A 17,279-nucleotide genomic window follows, 5' to 3' on the forward strand; every position below is an offset into this window, starting at 1 on the left:
AAAAAAATGTATGCTATCTGTGCAGGTAAAGAAAGGGTGCTGCGAAAAGCACAGCTGCTTAAGAGGAGGAGCCATGCTGTTGATCCCATAACCCACAAGTGCCTATGACTGCTATGGTCCTGAGGCTGATCTGCTGTCTTCTATTTTACTTTCAATCTCTCTTTCTGGGGAATATATTTCCACAATTACTCAGAGCTAATCACTCCATAATAAAGGGAGTGGATGTAGTCCTTAGGAATGAGGAGTGGAAGGTTCATGAGGCTGTGGAGAATGAGGAGCAGGCCTTCTGCCTGCCCTCTAGGGCCATGGGAAAGGGTCTAGACAACATAACTACAGAGGCCACAAAACCCTACATGGGCCTTTGTAGAAACACTTCATTGCCAGACTTGACCTTGACTTTGAATTATGAAGACATCCATGTACCCTCTGGATCAATGACCATTGCATTAATTTGCCAGGGTGAATTTGGGGACATCAATGATAGAGAGTTAAAGTGGTCTTAGGAAGAAAAGGCATGGATAGGAAAAGAAAGAATGTATAAAATATAAGCAAATGATAGATGGGTTTATTTTCTAGGAGAAAGGCTTGTATCTGATTAGAAATAAATAGTATTGGGAGAGTACATGACACCATGGAATTGCTAGGATGAGAAAACAAAGATTATAGAATTAAAGGATGATGGACACACATATAAAAACCTAGTACCTCATTCTCCTAGCTCCTGGAAGAATTGAAGATAACAATGCCTAGGAGATATCAAAGACAGCTAGCTGCTTTACTTGCATAAATTAGAAAACTTTGTAAGAAACCATTTTAACCTAAGCAATCTGTCACCTGTATGATTTTACATGAAAACAGTTACTAAAGACTGCTGTCTGCTGTACTAGGAAACCTCAAGAGCTGTACCCAGCTACCAATGAAGAACAGGCTGAGTAAAAAATATAAGGAAATGTGCTTCTGCTTTGGGCTTAGTTTATTTTAAGGAAGCAAGGTTTGAGACTAATGATCTAGGATTCATAAAATTTATATAAATTTGAGGATTTCAAAAAAATATTGATAATGTTCAAAGCCTTGATGGTGCAATAAATAAATAAAATAATTCGTAAATAAAAGACTGGGTTCAGGCTCAGTGGAAAAGGCAAAAGAATGGCACGGGAGAAGGAAGAAACAAGAAGAAAAATGATGAGAATCCTTGGGCAAAGAGAGAGCACTTGAACTGACAGCTTGCATCCACTACTGACTCTGAATCATTATTGAGTTAGTGCCGCTCCCATTGCCGTCATTGTCAGGATCCTCTTCAAGCTGAGGCAGCTGGTTTTTCAAGTCATTTGGAAGTTTGCTGACTCTGGTCCCACAGATCTGTGTTTTTTCATGTGTAGTCATTTGGAATAGGAATGAGACCACCCTGCATCATGACCACTTCTCACCCCACAGTATTTCTTGCTTTGCCTCAGCCATAAAATAATACTTGGCTTCATATGCCTATCTAACATAATACCTCAAATGCCTGGTTTCCACTTCTGGATGAGTAAGAATTGGCTATTTGCAGTGTTTTTCATGCATTATTTCCTCAATGCTTACTAGTATAAAATTATTTTCACTGGCTTTGTGTAGTTTATAATTGGTAGCTATCAGACTTGCTTTAGCATAAATCATTTGACATTGCAAGATGGTGGAATATAAATAGCTTATGTTTCTACCATTAAGAAGAATAGAATGTTTTGGTAGCAAATTTGTACTTGGTATTAGCACTTTGATTTCTAGATATGAGTTGGACCATTTTATAATGTCAAATGAAAATGTCACTGCAGTGACACTAATTACTTAATGCTTACTTCTTGCAGTGCAGTTAGTTTGCATGCATATTAATCCCTGTGAATACAATATTTATCATGTCATCATGCCTAGATTTACATTGAAGATAGTCACAATGCTATTTACCATTTTGCTGAATAGTCTGCATATGAGTATCATAGTAAATTTATAATCTGGATGACAATATTTATTTGATGATAATTTTCTACTGAAATGCTTTATTTCTATAAATGCTTTTAAAAGTCAGCATCCTTCAGGTTAATCTTATAGGCACCTGAAATAGATCAAAATATAATCAATATAAGTTCAGACAGTACTGTTTCCTAATGTGCTATAGAGTATCTTAATTCAACAGATTACAGTAGGGAAGATATACATTCATGTGTGTTTAAAAGGGAAGGTACACAGAAGAGTAGCAGGTGTGCTGCTATTTCTATTCCACATATGTAGACTTGCTGCTATGGACAGTGGAGTGACCATGAACATTATACTGAACTGCTCTTAAGAAAGAAGAACAGAGACTGAAGGAAGGGAAAGCCAGCCTAAATATAGCTATCTCCTGAGACGCTCTTACAGTACCTGACTAATACAGATGTAGAGGCTCACAGCCATCCATTGAACTGAGTACAGGGTCCCCAGTGAAGGAGTTAGAGAAAAGACCAATGGAGCTGAGGGGTTTGCAGCCCTTTAGGACAAACAACACTATGAACTAACTAGTACCCTCAGAGCTCCCAGGGTCTCAACCACCAACCAAGGCCTGCACATGGAGGGGTCTGATTGTTCTGGCAGCATGTGTATAGTAGAGGATTGCAAATTCGAGCATCAATAGGAGGAGAGGACCTCGGCCCTGTGAAGGTTCTGTGCCCCAGTGTAGGGGAATGCCAGGGCCAATAAGTGAGAGAGGGTGGGGTGGCAGGCATGGGGAGGGGGGAGGCAACAGGGGCTTGTTTTTGTTGCTTTTGTTTGTTTCTTTGTTTTTTGGAGAGGAAACTGGGAAAGGAGAAATTTACAAGTAAATAAAGAAAATATCTAATAAAAAAGAAAAAAAATAAAAGAAAGAAAGAAAGAAAGAAAGAAAGAAAGAAAGAAAGAAAGAAAGAAAGAAAGAAAGAAAGGAGCAGCAGGGACACCTGAAAGCATTTTCTCCTTCTATCTCCAGAGCCAAGGGTAGAAACTGAGCACGGAGTTTACTTCTGTTACTTAAAGGGAACTTTCTGAGTCAACAATGTTCAGCAGATAACGCAAAGAGAATACACTTAGGCAGAGGGAATGAGTCATGGATCTCCTCTGAGTACTAATGAATCATCACGGAGGATACAAAACTCTGCATATGTACCTCTGTGACATGTTACAATATCATTTCAAGATTGGCATGACTTTGTAGCTATAAAAATGTCACTTTTAAAATGAATAAACATTATCTGTATGGAATTAATAATATTAGTTCAGGGGCTATTGTTTTTAATATCTTCCACAAAGAAAAAAATGGAGAGGAACTTCTATTTACTAAACTAGTGCATGACAACTCATCCTGTGGAAGGCCTCAAGACACCGCTTCTCTTTCCAGTACTGGTTTCTGAATCTTCATCATGGTATAAAATTCCTTTTCATATAAGGCCCTATGTCTTCTGAAGAGCATCCTCACAACCACCAAAGGTGTCACTCGATATATTAATAGGAAATTCCATCTGGCAAGTGAGTCATGAAGCTGAGATTCCTGGTAATCAGATAAACATAACCTTTGTTCTGGGGCCTATAAACACACAGCTCTCTTCTTACAAGAATGAATTAGACTGCCAGAGCCTCTAAGGTAGGACACTTTTTATGTCTCTAGCCCATCTCCCAAACCACTTCAAAGCACTAGGTTTATCTATTTTCTCTTGTTGCACAGTACTATAAAACAGATTTCTGTTCTCTGTAAAGGAGAAACAGATGTGAGTTCCTCTTTGGAAAGCCTCTGAAAATGACATACAAAACAATATGCTAGTACCTGATGGCCAGAAACCTCCTCCTCCTTGCATCCTTGTCTCTCACTCAACCAGTACAGGATTTGTCCCAATTACTGTGGCACTTGACAAAGCTGCTTCTGAACTAAAAGGTAAGGATTGGTATATGTGAACATATTTATATAGTGCTGATGATGTGTGGATAGGTACAGTATTTATTTCATATTCTTTCATAAAAAAACCATTCAAGCTCATAACATTCCTTTGAGGTAGACAGACCCAGAACCCCGACAACCCCCTTCCCTAAAGATGTCTTACAAACACTGGCTTAGTTACATAGTTGCTGTTGAAAAGTTTAAGGCCTTCTATCATTTCTTTAAGACATATTTGTTATCATCAAGCTCACAAGGACAAGGCATATAAAAAGCAATCAGTATATTTTTGGTTCCTCTTGTCATGTGCAAGTAACTTTAAACACAGAAAAGAGGTAGGAGTTCCAGAAATAACAACTTATAAATTACAGAACAAACTTAATGTAAGACCTTAATACTTTTAAATTACATACAACACACATTATATCAAAATCCTATAAGATAAAGAAATGTTATATCATATATAAAGGTATATAGGACCATATATAATACATTACCATATAAAATATAGTGTGTATTATTATAATATAATATAATACAATATAAATATTGGATATACCCATGGCAATTACCATGTATTTCTAAAACAGAAGCATTTTCATTGACAATGAGACAGAATCTGTGGAATCAGAATGGGCTTTGAAAATTAAATCAAGCAATAATGTTTAATAACATTTGATAACAAAGCTTACTTAATAGGATTCCTCTAAATTTGAACATGTTCATATTTATGGAGCTCCTACATGTACTAGGTACAGTTTGGTTATGGTGGACATAAAAGGGGGCTGGTACACATGAGCACCTGTTCATATGAAGCATACATTCTACCATTTAAAGATATATTAAAAAGTTACTAAAAGTAAAGTATGCCATATGTCATTGTGCTAAGGAGATAACAGAGCAAAGAAGAGTACAAGGAAACCTGATCCAGTAGACTAGAAAGGAGGATTGACGAGTTCTGCTTAACTAGAGTGGCAAGAAAGAACTTGTTCCTATGAGCTACATTCTACATTCTCATTACAAAGAGTATTTGTCATTCCAGTTTTTCCTCAGATGACCAGTGAAAGGATGAAATACAGAGGTTGTATATTTACCTGCAGTTGGTATGCAGCATCTACTATACAATTGAGTTGTTCCATGGCTACCTGTCTGTCTCTTGTATTAGAACTGGAGAATATTAGAGGTCATAAGTTACCACATGACTCTGTTATAAGGCAAATTAACTCTCATATTTTATAAGGAATAAAATGGTTTATATTATATAGTTGTTTACTATCACATGGCCAAACAGAGGTCCAAGTGTTGCCCAAGAACTTGAGTACCTAGATTCTAGTTACAATGCTAAAAATACTTGTAGCTTAGAAAAATTTAAATTATAATTACTTTTATAATAAGTATACTCATTATTACTAGTGATGGACATGAGGAGCACACGAGAGATTCTATCTATATGTTTGAGAAGAATGAAAGCTACTAGCATGCATCAAAGAGTGAATGTGCAAGGGAAGGTCATGGAATCCTCTGGCATCTGTACACATGCCACTAGAAACACATTTAGTCATTGGCCTAATATTAACAAATATATAATAATGGGAGACAATTAATGATTTAAAGCAGATGCACAATTAATATATAGTGTGTTATTTTTCAGTAAAAGGAGGGACTAAAAAAAAGGGGAACAAAAACTAACCAAATAACCCAGCTAATGTAGCACCAGTAAAAGTGCAAAGAAAAAGCTGCATGCAAGAGGGAAACCAGGGAATTTTAAGTAAGTGTGATCAAGCATTGTGTAGTAGATAATCTTAGAGGTATATATAGGTGGATGATAGCAGTGCCATTGAATGAGATAAGGGAAATGACATATTGTGAGCAGGATGACAAATTTTGACACTCAAGTTCCTCTGTCCCACTGTTAACTAATAGAAATATGGTTTTGTGGTTTTTGGAGTAAAACTATAGATTAGAGTGTTATTGATATAGAAGTGGTAACAGATGCCAAGGGACACAGGAGAAGGAGAAGGAGGCAGGAGTGAAGCAACGTCAACACTGAGATACCTGGGGAAAAGAGGGATGAAGAGTTGTGAAAGGTTATCAGGCCACCTAAAAAATGCAGAACTAAAGAGCATCCTTCCAGTTACTACACCTCATAAGGCTGCTCCACATGTGGTGGAGTTCCATTTTTCTCCCTTGGGAATATAGAGAGATAGTGAAGTTCTGGGCTGCTCTTCCAGTTTAAATGCCTCCAAGTGTCAAACTAAGATTTTCTAGCAAACTTTTCATCTAAAATAGTCATTTAAATATGAAGCAGAGAATAAAATGGGAAACATTCTAAGGGAAACCTTTAAGGTGAGTGAATCCACTTGCTCTTGATTTTCCTGCATCTAAGAAGCACCCTTCTGTTCATCACTGTGAATCATATTACATATGTTCTGTGAGAGGCTCTATGGAAATAATGCATCTAAGCCAGGGTATATTTCTTCGAGTAAACTGTTACTCTGAACCACTTTTAGCTTACAGAGGTGTACTTTACCCAGTTTTCCTGTATTATCATCTTATAACCACGGAATATTGGTTACAACTAGTAGTGAAGATGTTTATATATAACTGTCCATGTTCTACCATCTGCCTATCAATATCATTTTTCCAATTCACACACCAATACACACTAGGAACCTAAATTCTTTGTCATATATTCTTAGTCTTTTCTGACTTGTGATAATTTCTCAACAGACAGACAGACTTACTGGCAGGCAATATTACATTTTTTTTTTTCAGATAAAGATATTGGCTTATAAACCCTACCAGAACAAGTTCCTGCTACAGCAGAAATGACATGAATGTCTATATACTGAGTTCCAAATATAAAGGAACATAGCAACACCTCTTCACATTTTGCTCTGGAGGCCAGGCAGGGAGGTTAATTATGTTCAAGGGATTAGGTCTGGTTGGATTTAAAAAAAAAAAAGAAGGAAAGAAAAACACATGGAGACACTTGGATAACTGAAGCTCTCAGAGACCCACAGGTACTCCTCCATTCCAATGGATAAGTCTTAAATTTCATTTTCAAATGAGGTACTTTTCCAAATAAGACATTTATGATATATGATTACAGTATGCAAAATAAAGCCATCATACAAATATGTATACCTAAATGTAATATGGGTAATTAATGCCTGTATATAGCCTAAAATACACAGTACTTGCTGATGTGTAAGGTCAGTGTACGTATAAGCATGAAAGAGTTTAAAAGAAGGACAATCTATATTTCTTAACACAGGCCCCAGGCCTCATGGCAGTGGAGAATTACAATCCAGACATAATTAAAGAACACAAGACTCTCCTAGGTTAGTGTGGTAGGATAGTTACAGGTCATCCTGGGGTACAGAGTGATGTTCCTAGTTCAGTAAAACAAAAGAAATATATGTCTGTGTAGATATAAAAATATACCAGCAATTGAAGTACTCGAATCTACTGTCCTGCAATACCAGTAAATGCCTTAAGCAGACATATCCTGTCATTTCAGTGTCTTTTTTTTTCTTTTTTTACATGTAAATTTCTCCATTCCCAGTTTCCCCTCCAAAAAACAAAGAAACAAACAAAAACAACAAAAACAAACCCCTGTTGCCTCCCACTTCCCCATGCCTGCCACCCCGCCCTCTCCCACTTTCTGGCCCTGGCATTCCCCTACACTGGGGCACAGAACCTTCACAGGGCCGAGGTCCTCTCCTCCTATTGATGATTGAATTTGCAATCTTCTACTATACATATGCTGCCTGAACAATCAGACCCCTCCATGTGCAGTCCTTGGTTGGTAGTTGAGACCCTGGGAGCTCTGAGGGTACTAGTTAGTTCATATTGTTGTTCGTCCTAAGGGGCTGCAAACACCTCAGCTCCATTGGTCCTTAAATTGTAGACTTATTCCTGCTTCATTCAAAAAACGTGCGCACCATCTTTTTTGGTGCTTGGACTCACAACATTTAATGCTTCCTACTGAATAGTATGGTTTAGATATAAAGTGTTTAATCATTTGAGCAGTAGAAAGTAAGTGTTGTTTAAGGAGCATTCGTATCAGAGGTCATCCTGATAATGAATTATTCAAGACCCCATTACACAGAAGGAGTACTGTCCCATGAAAGCAAAGCATTAGAGTCACATGAATAAGAGAACCCTCCTGAATAGGAATGGGACTTGAGGGCAGATGAGTTTGAAATAAAGATAATTCATGGGAGTTTTCTTCAATTAATCTCATATTCTAGATAATAAACTCCTTCAGACTAAAAAGAAAATTGAATCTAAATACAGCAAAGTTCAATGTTGTATGGTACACAGCCTAAGTTCAAGAGCACTTGTATCCCGTTTATAATTAAAATTTTATTTTGCAGCAGGATCTTGTACCTCCTGTTATAAATTGATGACAAATTTATCTTTATAAATTATAAGGGAATCAAGTGGAAAAATGTGTTTTATTGGAAAAGAGAAGCATAAAGGATTATTTCTTATACTTCATATAGATATGTTAGGAATAAATCTTTAAAAGCTGTCATGATCTCATGCTGTGGTAAAAGGAAGGATGTGGGGGTATTATATTATTTTCTTTTTAATGTTTACTTCTTTGTAATTGATCAAATTAAAAAATGTACTCAAAGTTTAAAAAAATCCAATAGAAACTCACAGAAACTACTTCCTCAAATTGAATACATGGTAATATAATAGTAACCGACAATGAAATAGAAGAACCACAGCAATATGCTGGACCGAAGGTTACATGAATGTGATTTCTGGCTCAAAATAGGCTACTGTACAGAGCCAACACTTTTTCTTCTATGGCAATGTGAAATAATACACTTACGTAATGAGATGAAGGGAAATGAATGGCGAAGACATTGTGACAAGGCATATGATGACTGAGAGGACAAACAGAACTGGGATCCTGGGAGCATCAATCCAGTATACAAACTAGCAAATAAATGACTAAAGAGAGATTGGCAAGTACAACATGCAAACCCTGGACAGAGGGGTAATTCATAATCCCAGAGGAGAATGGACAAATTATGTTTCATTCAGCTATTCATAAAGGTGAAACATGTAAAAACCCATGAAATATGATTTCTGTACTTCTTGGTTTAATATTTTCAGACTACCCTTGGTCACAAGAAATTGAATGTGCAGACAAGGAATGTGCAGTTGATGGCAGCGTATTATCACTGTGCTTCACAGCCTGAATGACAGCTGTCTCAAGAAGTTTTCATCATGAGCAACATAGACTTCATCTCTCTCTCTCTCTCTCTCTCTCTCTCTCTCTCTCTCTCTCTCTCTCTGTGTGTGTGTGTGTATGTGTGTGTGTATGTGTATGTGTACGTATATAGGTACATGTACAGAAGTTGAATGTTTTCCTCAATCACCATCTACCTGACTTTCTGTAACAAGGGCCACTCTCTGATCCTGGAGCTCACTGTTCAGCCACACAGTCTGGCCTAGATTCACCTGTTTTTGCCCCGTTAGTGCTGGGATTATAGATGCATTATCAATATAACCTTACTTTTACATGTTATTGGGGATTTCATTTAGGTCTTCATGCTTGTGCACTTATCTGAGCTATCTCCCCACTCACTAAGTATAATATTTAAAATACTAAAACAATAATCATCTTCCCCATTATAAGCTTCTCAAACTGCCACAGGTCCACTGAAACAGAGGAGCCTCGGAAGAAGCCATCCCTACATATTCACACCATTCTAGCATGCTGAATATTTAAATTGCAAACAAATAAAGAGTCAGTACAAAAAGATGTCTCTGATCTTCACAATTCCTCTTAAAAGTAAACGTACAGTCCCTGTGTGATAGAGGCAAGAGCTTATTCTCAAAGGTGGGAAGACCAAGAGTGCCCTGCATGGTATTGGTTGAAGTAATAAAATATTTCTGTGCATAACTGAGTCATTTTTCCATGATTAATACTACTTGTCCATTCCACGGCTAGGAAAGCACATCCATGCCTTGCTCGGCATTCATTGAGGAAGCTTCCTCCTGAAGTAGATGGCAACAAATACAGACCCAAAGCCAAACATCGTGCAGAGAGTGAGAGATCTTGGACCATACAGCCTTAAATGGGATGCTTTCATGAAATTTCTCCCTTTAGGGTTCAGGGAGTCCTGTGGAAGGCCAGGCAGAAAAAAGCGCTAGAGCCAAAGTGGGTGGAGGACACCTAAAAACAAGGTCCCTTTAAATCAACAGGATCAAAGCACATAACTCACAAAGACTGAGGCAGCATGCACAGGGCCTGTGTGGGTTTGATAGAGACAGGGGGTCCAAGAGCTGAAAGGAGAAATGGACACATGCCTTCATCCCTAACCAGAAGCTAGCTCCAATTGCAAAGGAAAATCAGAGCTGCCTCATTAGAGAAACTATGCTTAAGGGCAGTCCCATGCCCAATAGTAGGTGGCTGCCACAAAATGAACTTAATGGCATCTTTGTCTCATAATGCTCAGGCAGGGTATTGTTTTAACCCTACAGGTCCTTTGTATAAACAATATGGCTTCCATATTGTGTTTTTATGGGATTCTTGTGTGTGTCCTTTTGCACTATATGTGTTTCTTATACTTTTTCTCTGGCTTCTTTTCCTGGTAGTTTTGTCATATTCTGATTTATTTACTTGTTTTGTTTTACCTTATTGTATTTTATCATTACTCATTACATGCATGTTTGTTTTCTAATGGGAGGCAGGCAGGTCTGGATCCAGATGGAAGGGGAGGTGGGAAGAAACTGGATTGGGGTGGGGAGAGAAACCATAATCAGAATGAAACTAAAATCAGTATGAACAAAAGCCATTTTTAATTTAAAACAACCATTCTTTGTACAGTCTGTTACTTAAGTAACTGGTTCTAAATGCTATGTTGGAATTTCATATTTCTACAGTGATTCTCATGCTATCCAAAGTCTGTATTAAATAGATGTGTGCTTTTCTTCTATTAATTCAGCTCATATTAATTTACTCCTCAGTCCTATCTAAGACCCTGAAGAAGGGCCATGGTATTTTCATACCTTCCCCAGGTTATCTGTCCTTACTTCGTGGTGCAGAAATTTTAAACTTGCTTTCTTCCTTTGCTGCTTTGCTCCTATTCACTCGTCACAGCCTCTCAGATAAACCTTCCATTAACATCAGACTCACCAAATATACAGAGTACCTCTTTATGCATTAAGTCTCTAATACCTGCACCTGACACCAACTTCTTCGTTGGATAGTAGAGATGGGAAGAAAACCAAAATCCTTTAAAGTGTTCAAAGTGCCCTAGAGGAGAAATAATGGGTAATATGAAGATGAGGAGGAACAGACCCTTGTCTATGTGATCACAGAGGAAAACCTGATGAATCAATCAAGTATAGTTGAGACAAGAAAAAAACAAAACAGGTTTTCAAGCAAAGGGACAGCCATGTAAAATTGCCTGGGGACAGAAAGGGGACGGAATATAGTAAGTTTTAGTATCATAAAAAAAGAGCCTTGAAGTACAGGATTGATGACACAGGCTTGGAACATTCCAGAGGCTGTGACCACTAGGGCAGGCATGACTGCATTTTTCCTCCACACCAATGTTCATGCCACACCACCACCCAGCTACAACCCTTTCGGCACACAGCACAAAGAATCCAGGCTTTTTCCTCTGAACCAAGGTCCCATCTCTCCCAGCAGCAGCAGACCTAGGACTGGCAGAACTGAAAGACAAGGTCATTGCTATGTATGCATTCTGCTGGTCCTCTAGCAGGTGCCTCATTCAAAACTCCTCACTGACTGGACTTAATAATAATATTTAATATAATTGCTATAATTATTATTATTATTATTATTATTATCATTATTATTATCATTTGCTTATTTTGAAACTTTTTTTTCAGATCACTTTCTTTACCCTAGTCTGTGAGTTTTCCGTATCTGGAGATCTTGTTGAATTTAGATAAAACAGTTTCTTTTAAGAAACAATGATTGTATTATAGATACTATCAATTATACAAAAATGGGACTTGTATAATTACATTCCTACTTTTAATAGTATTAACAGAAATGCTTGAAAAAGAGACACAATTGCAAGTATTTATAATATTTTCTTAATAAACTCAAAATCAGCTATATATGGTTAATTGCCATATATGGATAATTCTCAATTGGCTGTTTTCGTTTTTACTAAACAAATATTAAATTATAGCAATTTACTGCTGGAAGTAGCATGAAATATTTGGCATAGTTCAGCAAAGCCACAACAGAGATGAGAAATGTTCACTGAATTGCTTTCTTGTGTCTGCACATTGAACTATTTGCCAATTATGACAGTTAACAAGGTTTTCTTCAAAGGGAAAAAAGGATTTATTCCCCAAGTTAAAATTTATGTCCTGGAGTAAATCTCTGAGGGACCACACTCCTGGGGAATAAGTTCTTATTAGAGTTGCTTCTCCTAAAACCACACTACCCTGGCAGAAGGCTACTCATTGTGTGTTTTGAATAAATAATCCAGTGGATCTAGCCCACTCCCCATTCATGAAAGCAGGCAAGGGACTCATCCTCTTTTGCTTTCCTTGAGTGGTATAAGAAAGAGATTCTGGGAGTAAAGAAGGCTCATGGTGAAAAAGAATGAGAAGTCCTTCACAACTTTACCTCCCTTCTCTGCTGCAAAGGTTAACAGATGCTAGGAGTAGCTAAGACATCAAGGAAGCCTTGTGAAGAGAAAACCACAGAGCATGTGAATATAAATCATGTCAACAGAGTGTGGACTGCTCTGAGGCATGCTTGCAGGCTACCCTACTGCAGTAAACTAGTGATACAACATTGGCATGCATTTGCCAATGCTTGTGCTACCCAAAGCTCTCTAATGATACAGTGATTTACAACGATGTTCCCTTGGTATGAAATTATACAATTAATAATGCATATTGGTTTAAGTTACTGCTTTTGCCACAATAAACAATAAAATATTTCATTCAATGCTTCTGTTATATTTCTAGGTGTTTATTGAAACAAAAACCTAAAATAAATTTTATACCACTTCAACAGGTACTGAAAATATACAAAATACAGGCTGTGTACTAATTAATTTAATTGAACATTTGAGTGACAGATAAAAAAAATTGTTAAAGAATAAATAAATGCAAATCAGTAGATACTTTCTCCAGCGAAGAAATAATAAAGGTGATATTTTATTTTTTTGTTTTTATTAATCAAATTGCTATTTTTATTTTCATGGTAGCATAAACGATATTTAGTAGTATTCTACATTTGATTTCAATCTTCCTTTCTCTCTGCTTCCCTCTGTGGCTTAAAGTTAAAGGGGAGGGCTATGGAGGCATCTATGATCTCACATCATAGAAAACATTACTAATGCAGCCAGCACATCACTAAGACACCATCACTAGTTTATTTGGCAGTGATGACTCATGGGCCAAATCAAAACCATATCTGTTTTCTATATAAAATACACAACAGTTAAGCAGAAATATTTCAAAACATGTGTGGCTCTATCTGGCAACAGTGTGTGAAAATGATGACTCAATGATTCCTTGAGGAAGGCACAGAAACTTGTTTGAGTTAATTTACCCATGGCTTAGGTCACCTATTTATACCATGTCACTCTAAGTCATCAATATTTGTGTTCTTTTATCTATGCACAAGGCCGTCTGTCTGGGTTACAGATATATCATGGCCTGGTTTTCCCACTGTGCAAAAGTGCCTGAGGGGGCGGAGTCAGAAAGTGCATTATGCACTGCTGTTTCCCATGCATACGTGTCGAGAACGTGTCACAATTCCCTGCATCGATTTTTTAATGAGAAAGGGTGAAATGTGGGCTCTTGCCCCCTTTGCCTCAAGAGTGGAAAGCAGAAAGGAAACTGCCCTCAGATCCAGGACTGTGGATGCCTCCTGCAGAGAGGATGCCTGACTACCTCAGATCAAAGACTTTCTCCCTTGCCTTTGAAGTACCTTTTCCTCTGGTCTCGTGTTGATGTTAAATGGCTTGGTATCAGGTTGCCTTTAGGTTTCAATATTGCCTCTGGTTATTTAAACTGGGGGCTCTTCTAGTAAACACATACCTCTCTTGATGCAGCTACCTGGTGTCTGTGTCTTTTCTTTTCTCTCTTACCCGCTTGCGTTCATAGGTACCCAAAAATCTCCAGTCCAAGAAGCATCCAGCAGAAGTGAGGGTCTGCCAGCCGGCTGGACCCCACTACATATGCTGGATCCCACTACATGCACCCTCAATAACATATCTGCAGCTCAGTCCAGATTTACATGATACACCAAAAAAGGAAATTCACAATTAACACAGGAGTAAATAACTACTTAGACTCTTTTGTATCTCAACTAACAAGAGTCTCCCCTTTGGTAGGCATGGATCTTACCTGCAGTTCTTTTTCCTCTATCTTCCTTTGGAGCACTTGAAGACACTTGGTAAAGTCAGTGTGGTCTTGGTCAGGAGTTGAAATGATATCACAGCCCTATGTGTTGTAAACAAAGAATGTTGAGAATTAAGATTTTAGTCCATAATCAAAAGGACAAACTCTAAAATTAAAGACAGCCTATCATTAGAGAAATCCTAGGAGGCCAGTACTACCTCCTCATTAGAATCAGCATCATTATCTTCATATCTTTTTTCTTTCACATAAAGGGACACATCAAGAATAAAGTTACAATTATGAGTTAATTATGTCAATTATTTTTCCTAAGGGAAGTACATATTTTAACATGTAATCCGTCCTTCAGAGATACTAATGTGATAACATTCAAGACTAACATAAGAATTTTATACTTGTATAATCAATTATACTTATAATGAAATTACCTGGATTAAAATGAAAGTATTTCTTTAAAAACTCTAATTAATTTAGGCAGACTATATCACTTCATTACATGAATGGAAAAACTAGCATTGATATTGAAGAAGTGATTACATTTTATACTTTAGGTACAATCTGTCTTGTAAGATTCTTTTATAGTCTTACACATGTGAGCAGTAGCAGAAAGAGCTTCCAGCGTGCACATATGAATTATCTTTGAGACAATATGGGGTGAAGTTATAACTTCTTTGCTTTCTTTATAACATGTCACCACCTGCAAGACAACTAAGCCCATTCTAAAGGACAAAGCCATGAGAGGGAACCTTACCATCTCTTGTGAACTTAGATGGCAAAAGGATCTGTGCTTTAAAAAGACATCTTCTTTCCCAGTGTCATACAGAGGTAAAGGTGCATAAAATCAGAATAGGGTGGGAGTCCATACTTCTTAATTTAGAAATGAAACAATTCTCAGACTCTGACAAGGAGCTGAGTAAGGGAAAGTTAAACATAATCTAGTGTATAGGAGTTGTCATTTAAAGAGTTTTCAAGGATACAAAACACCCATATGGACTCCTAAATTATTCTAAAAACCATCCTCAGTAGATTTAAGGCTTCTTCTTTTACCTCAAGGTCTCTTTAAATATGTCAAGCCCAACCTGTGCTTTATTCATTTATGACTTCCTCACAATGGAGTGACCAGTGAAAAAAATTAATTTCTCACTATTCAGAAATATATGATAATCTAAAAGGCATATATGTCATCTTTACAAGATCAAAGACATAATTTCCTGATCCTAAAAGAATATTGAAATTTGCTATAATCGCCAAGCAAGGGCATGAAGAAGCAACTGATCTAAAGTTAACAGTCTTAAAAAGAAAGACATATGCAAGTCACTTAGGGATATTAAAAGAGTGACAGATAAGGCTGTCACCAAATATCATGATATGGAGAACTCCCTGAGGGTAGGAACTGTGTTTCTTTCTGTACTGGCACCTGCCTGCTATATAGCAAGTGTCTAATAAATATTTACATGAATAATAAATGTCTAATAAGTATTCTATGTAGCACAGGAATATATTACTTAATAAATATATGAAATATATATAAATATATAGACTTTATAGAAATCTGCATTGGCAATAGACTGGGACAGTGTCTTCTTGCTAAACATACCACATTTATTTACCAACTGAGATTTTGTCTTTCTTTTTAAAATTGTGACAACAAAACAACCTCGTAAAAGAAAAAATAAACCTAAACAGGCAAACAGCAGTAGATGATTCACAGATGAGTCTACCCTCTTAGTTACCCTCACACAACCAGCCCAAAGCTATAAAGACAATGTTAGAGGAGCAGAACAGAATCTAGAATCATCACTGCAAATTTTTACAGATTAAGAGATCACAATTGCCCTGATGACTCTCGTCACCTGTATAGTAATATAAAAGGGGGGGGCATAAATTTGCATAGATAGAAACGTTGTGATTGCTCCCATAAAAGGACATATTTTTAACTTTTTGAAACCAAAAGGCCTTTAAAATTCCTTGAATCATCTCAATGAGAATGATACTTAAATTAAAAATGCCATCTCTGCAAGTTGGAAACAGTTAATTAACCAGGGCTAGAAAGTCATGCATCTTGAAGATAAACCACTTCAATAAGACAGCATAATTCCTAATTACATTGTAAATATTTATCAACATACATAAAGATAAGTGTAGTTCTCACTTCAAATCAAAGAAACTTCCCTTTGCAACAGATGGAAACCATTAGAGACCACAACTGATAAAAATGCAGAGAACAAGAAATTTCCTAGTGCTTAGTACCTACTGATACAGACGTGTGTGTGCGTGCACACGTGTACGCACACACACACAAACACTCATGTACCACATACACACACAAAATCAGTACTCCGTACAGGTTTTGCAGAAGAGGACGAGAAAATATTTTTTTTAATTATTGATTTAAGTTTTATTGTACTATGATGAGAAAAGATACATGATTTCAACTTATCTGAATTTGTTAAAATTTAAAAACATATTTTAAGTAAATAGAATTAAATCATATTCTTGTTTCCTTTTTGTACGCCAACTCCTCCCAGAGACCCCCCTTCAATACCTACAATACCTTTTTTGTCATATTCTTTAAAATTTATAAAATATTATAACAATAAAAATGAATATTATGAAAGTTGTTTGATATAAAACAACAATCAATTTAACAGTCTTACATAGATGCTTGTCTACAGCAATACTGAAAACACATACATTTTTCTCAATATAAATTTTAAATAACTCCAAATATGTTTTTATATTTTAAAATAATACATCACTACTAGTATTTTCCTAAATGAACATAAATATATAAAGTCTTTTGTTTGTTGGGTGGTTTGTTTTGTATTTAGTAGAGCTTAGCATCTTGGCTCTTACTGTCATAAAAGCCCAAAATAAGAACAATTTTTAGGGTGGTGGTGGTGCATGCCTTTAATCCCAGCACTTGAGAGGCAGAGGCAGGCAGATTTCTTGAGTTTGAGGCCAGCCTGGTCTACAG

General features: G+C 36.8%; 1 protein-coding gene across 2 annotated transcripts in view; it reads right to left on the reverse strand.

Annotated features, from left to right (window-relative positions):
* The window catches only part of Tpk1 (thiamin pyrophosphokinase 1), a 364,719-nt gene that overhangs the window by 160,245 nt on the left and 187,195 nt on the right, over window positions 1-17,279 (reverse strand). For both annotated transcript variants that reach the window (XM_031381704.1, XM_031381705.1), the window contains one exon: window positions 14,291-14,386. In XM_031381704.1, coding sequence (XP_031237564.1) covers window positions 14,291-14,386 — 96 coding nt within the window. The remainder of the gene's footprint in view (window positions 1-14,290; window positions 14,387-17,279) is intronic.

The sequence above is a fragment of the Mastomys coucha genome, unplaced genomic scaffold (assembly GCF_008632895.1).
Source record: "Mastomys coucha isolate ucsf_1 unplaced genomic scaffold, UCSF_Mcou_1 pScaffold20, whole genome shotgun sequence".
Lineage (NCBI taxonomy): Eukaryota > Metazoa > Chordata > Mammalia > Rodentia > Muridae > Mastomys > Mastomys coucha.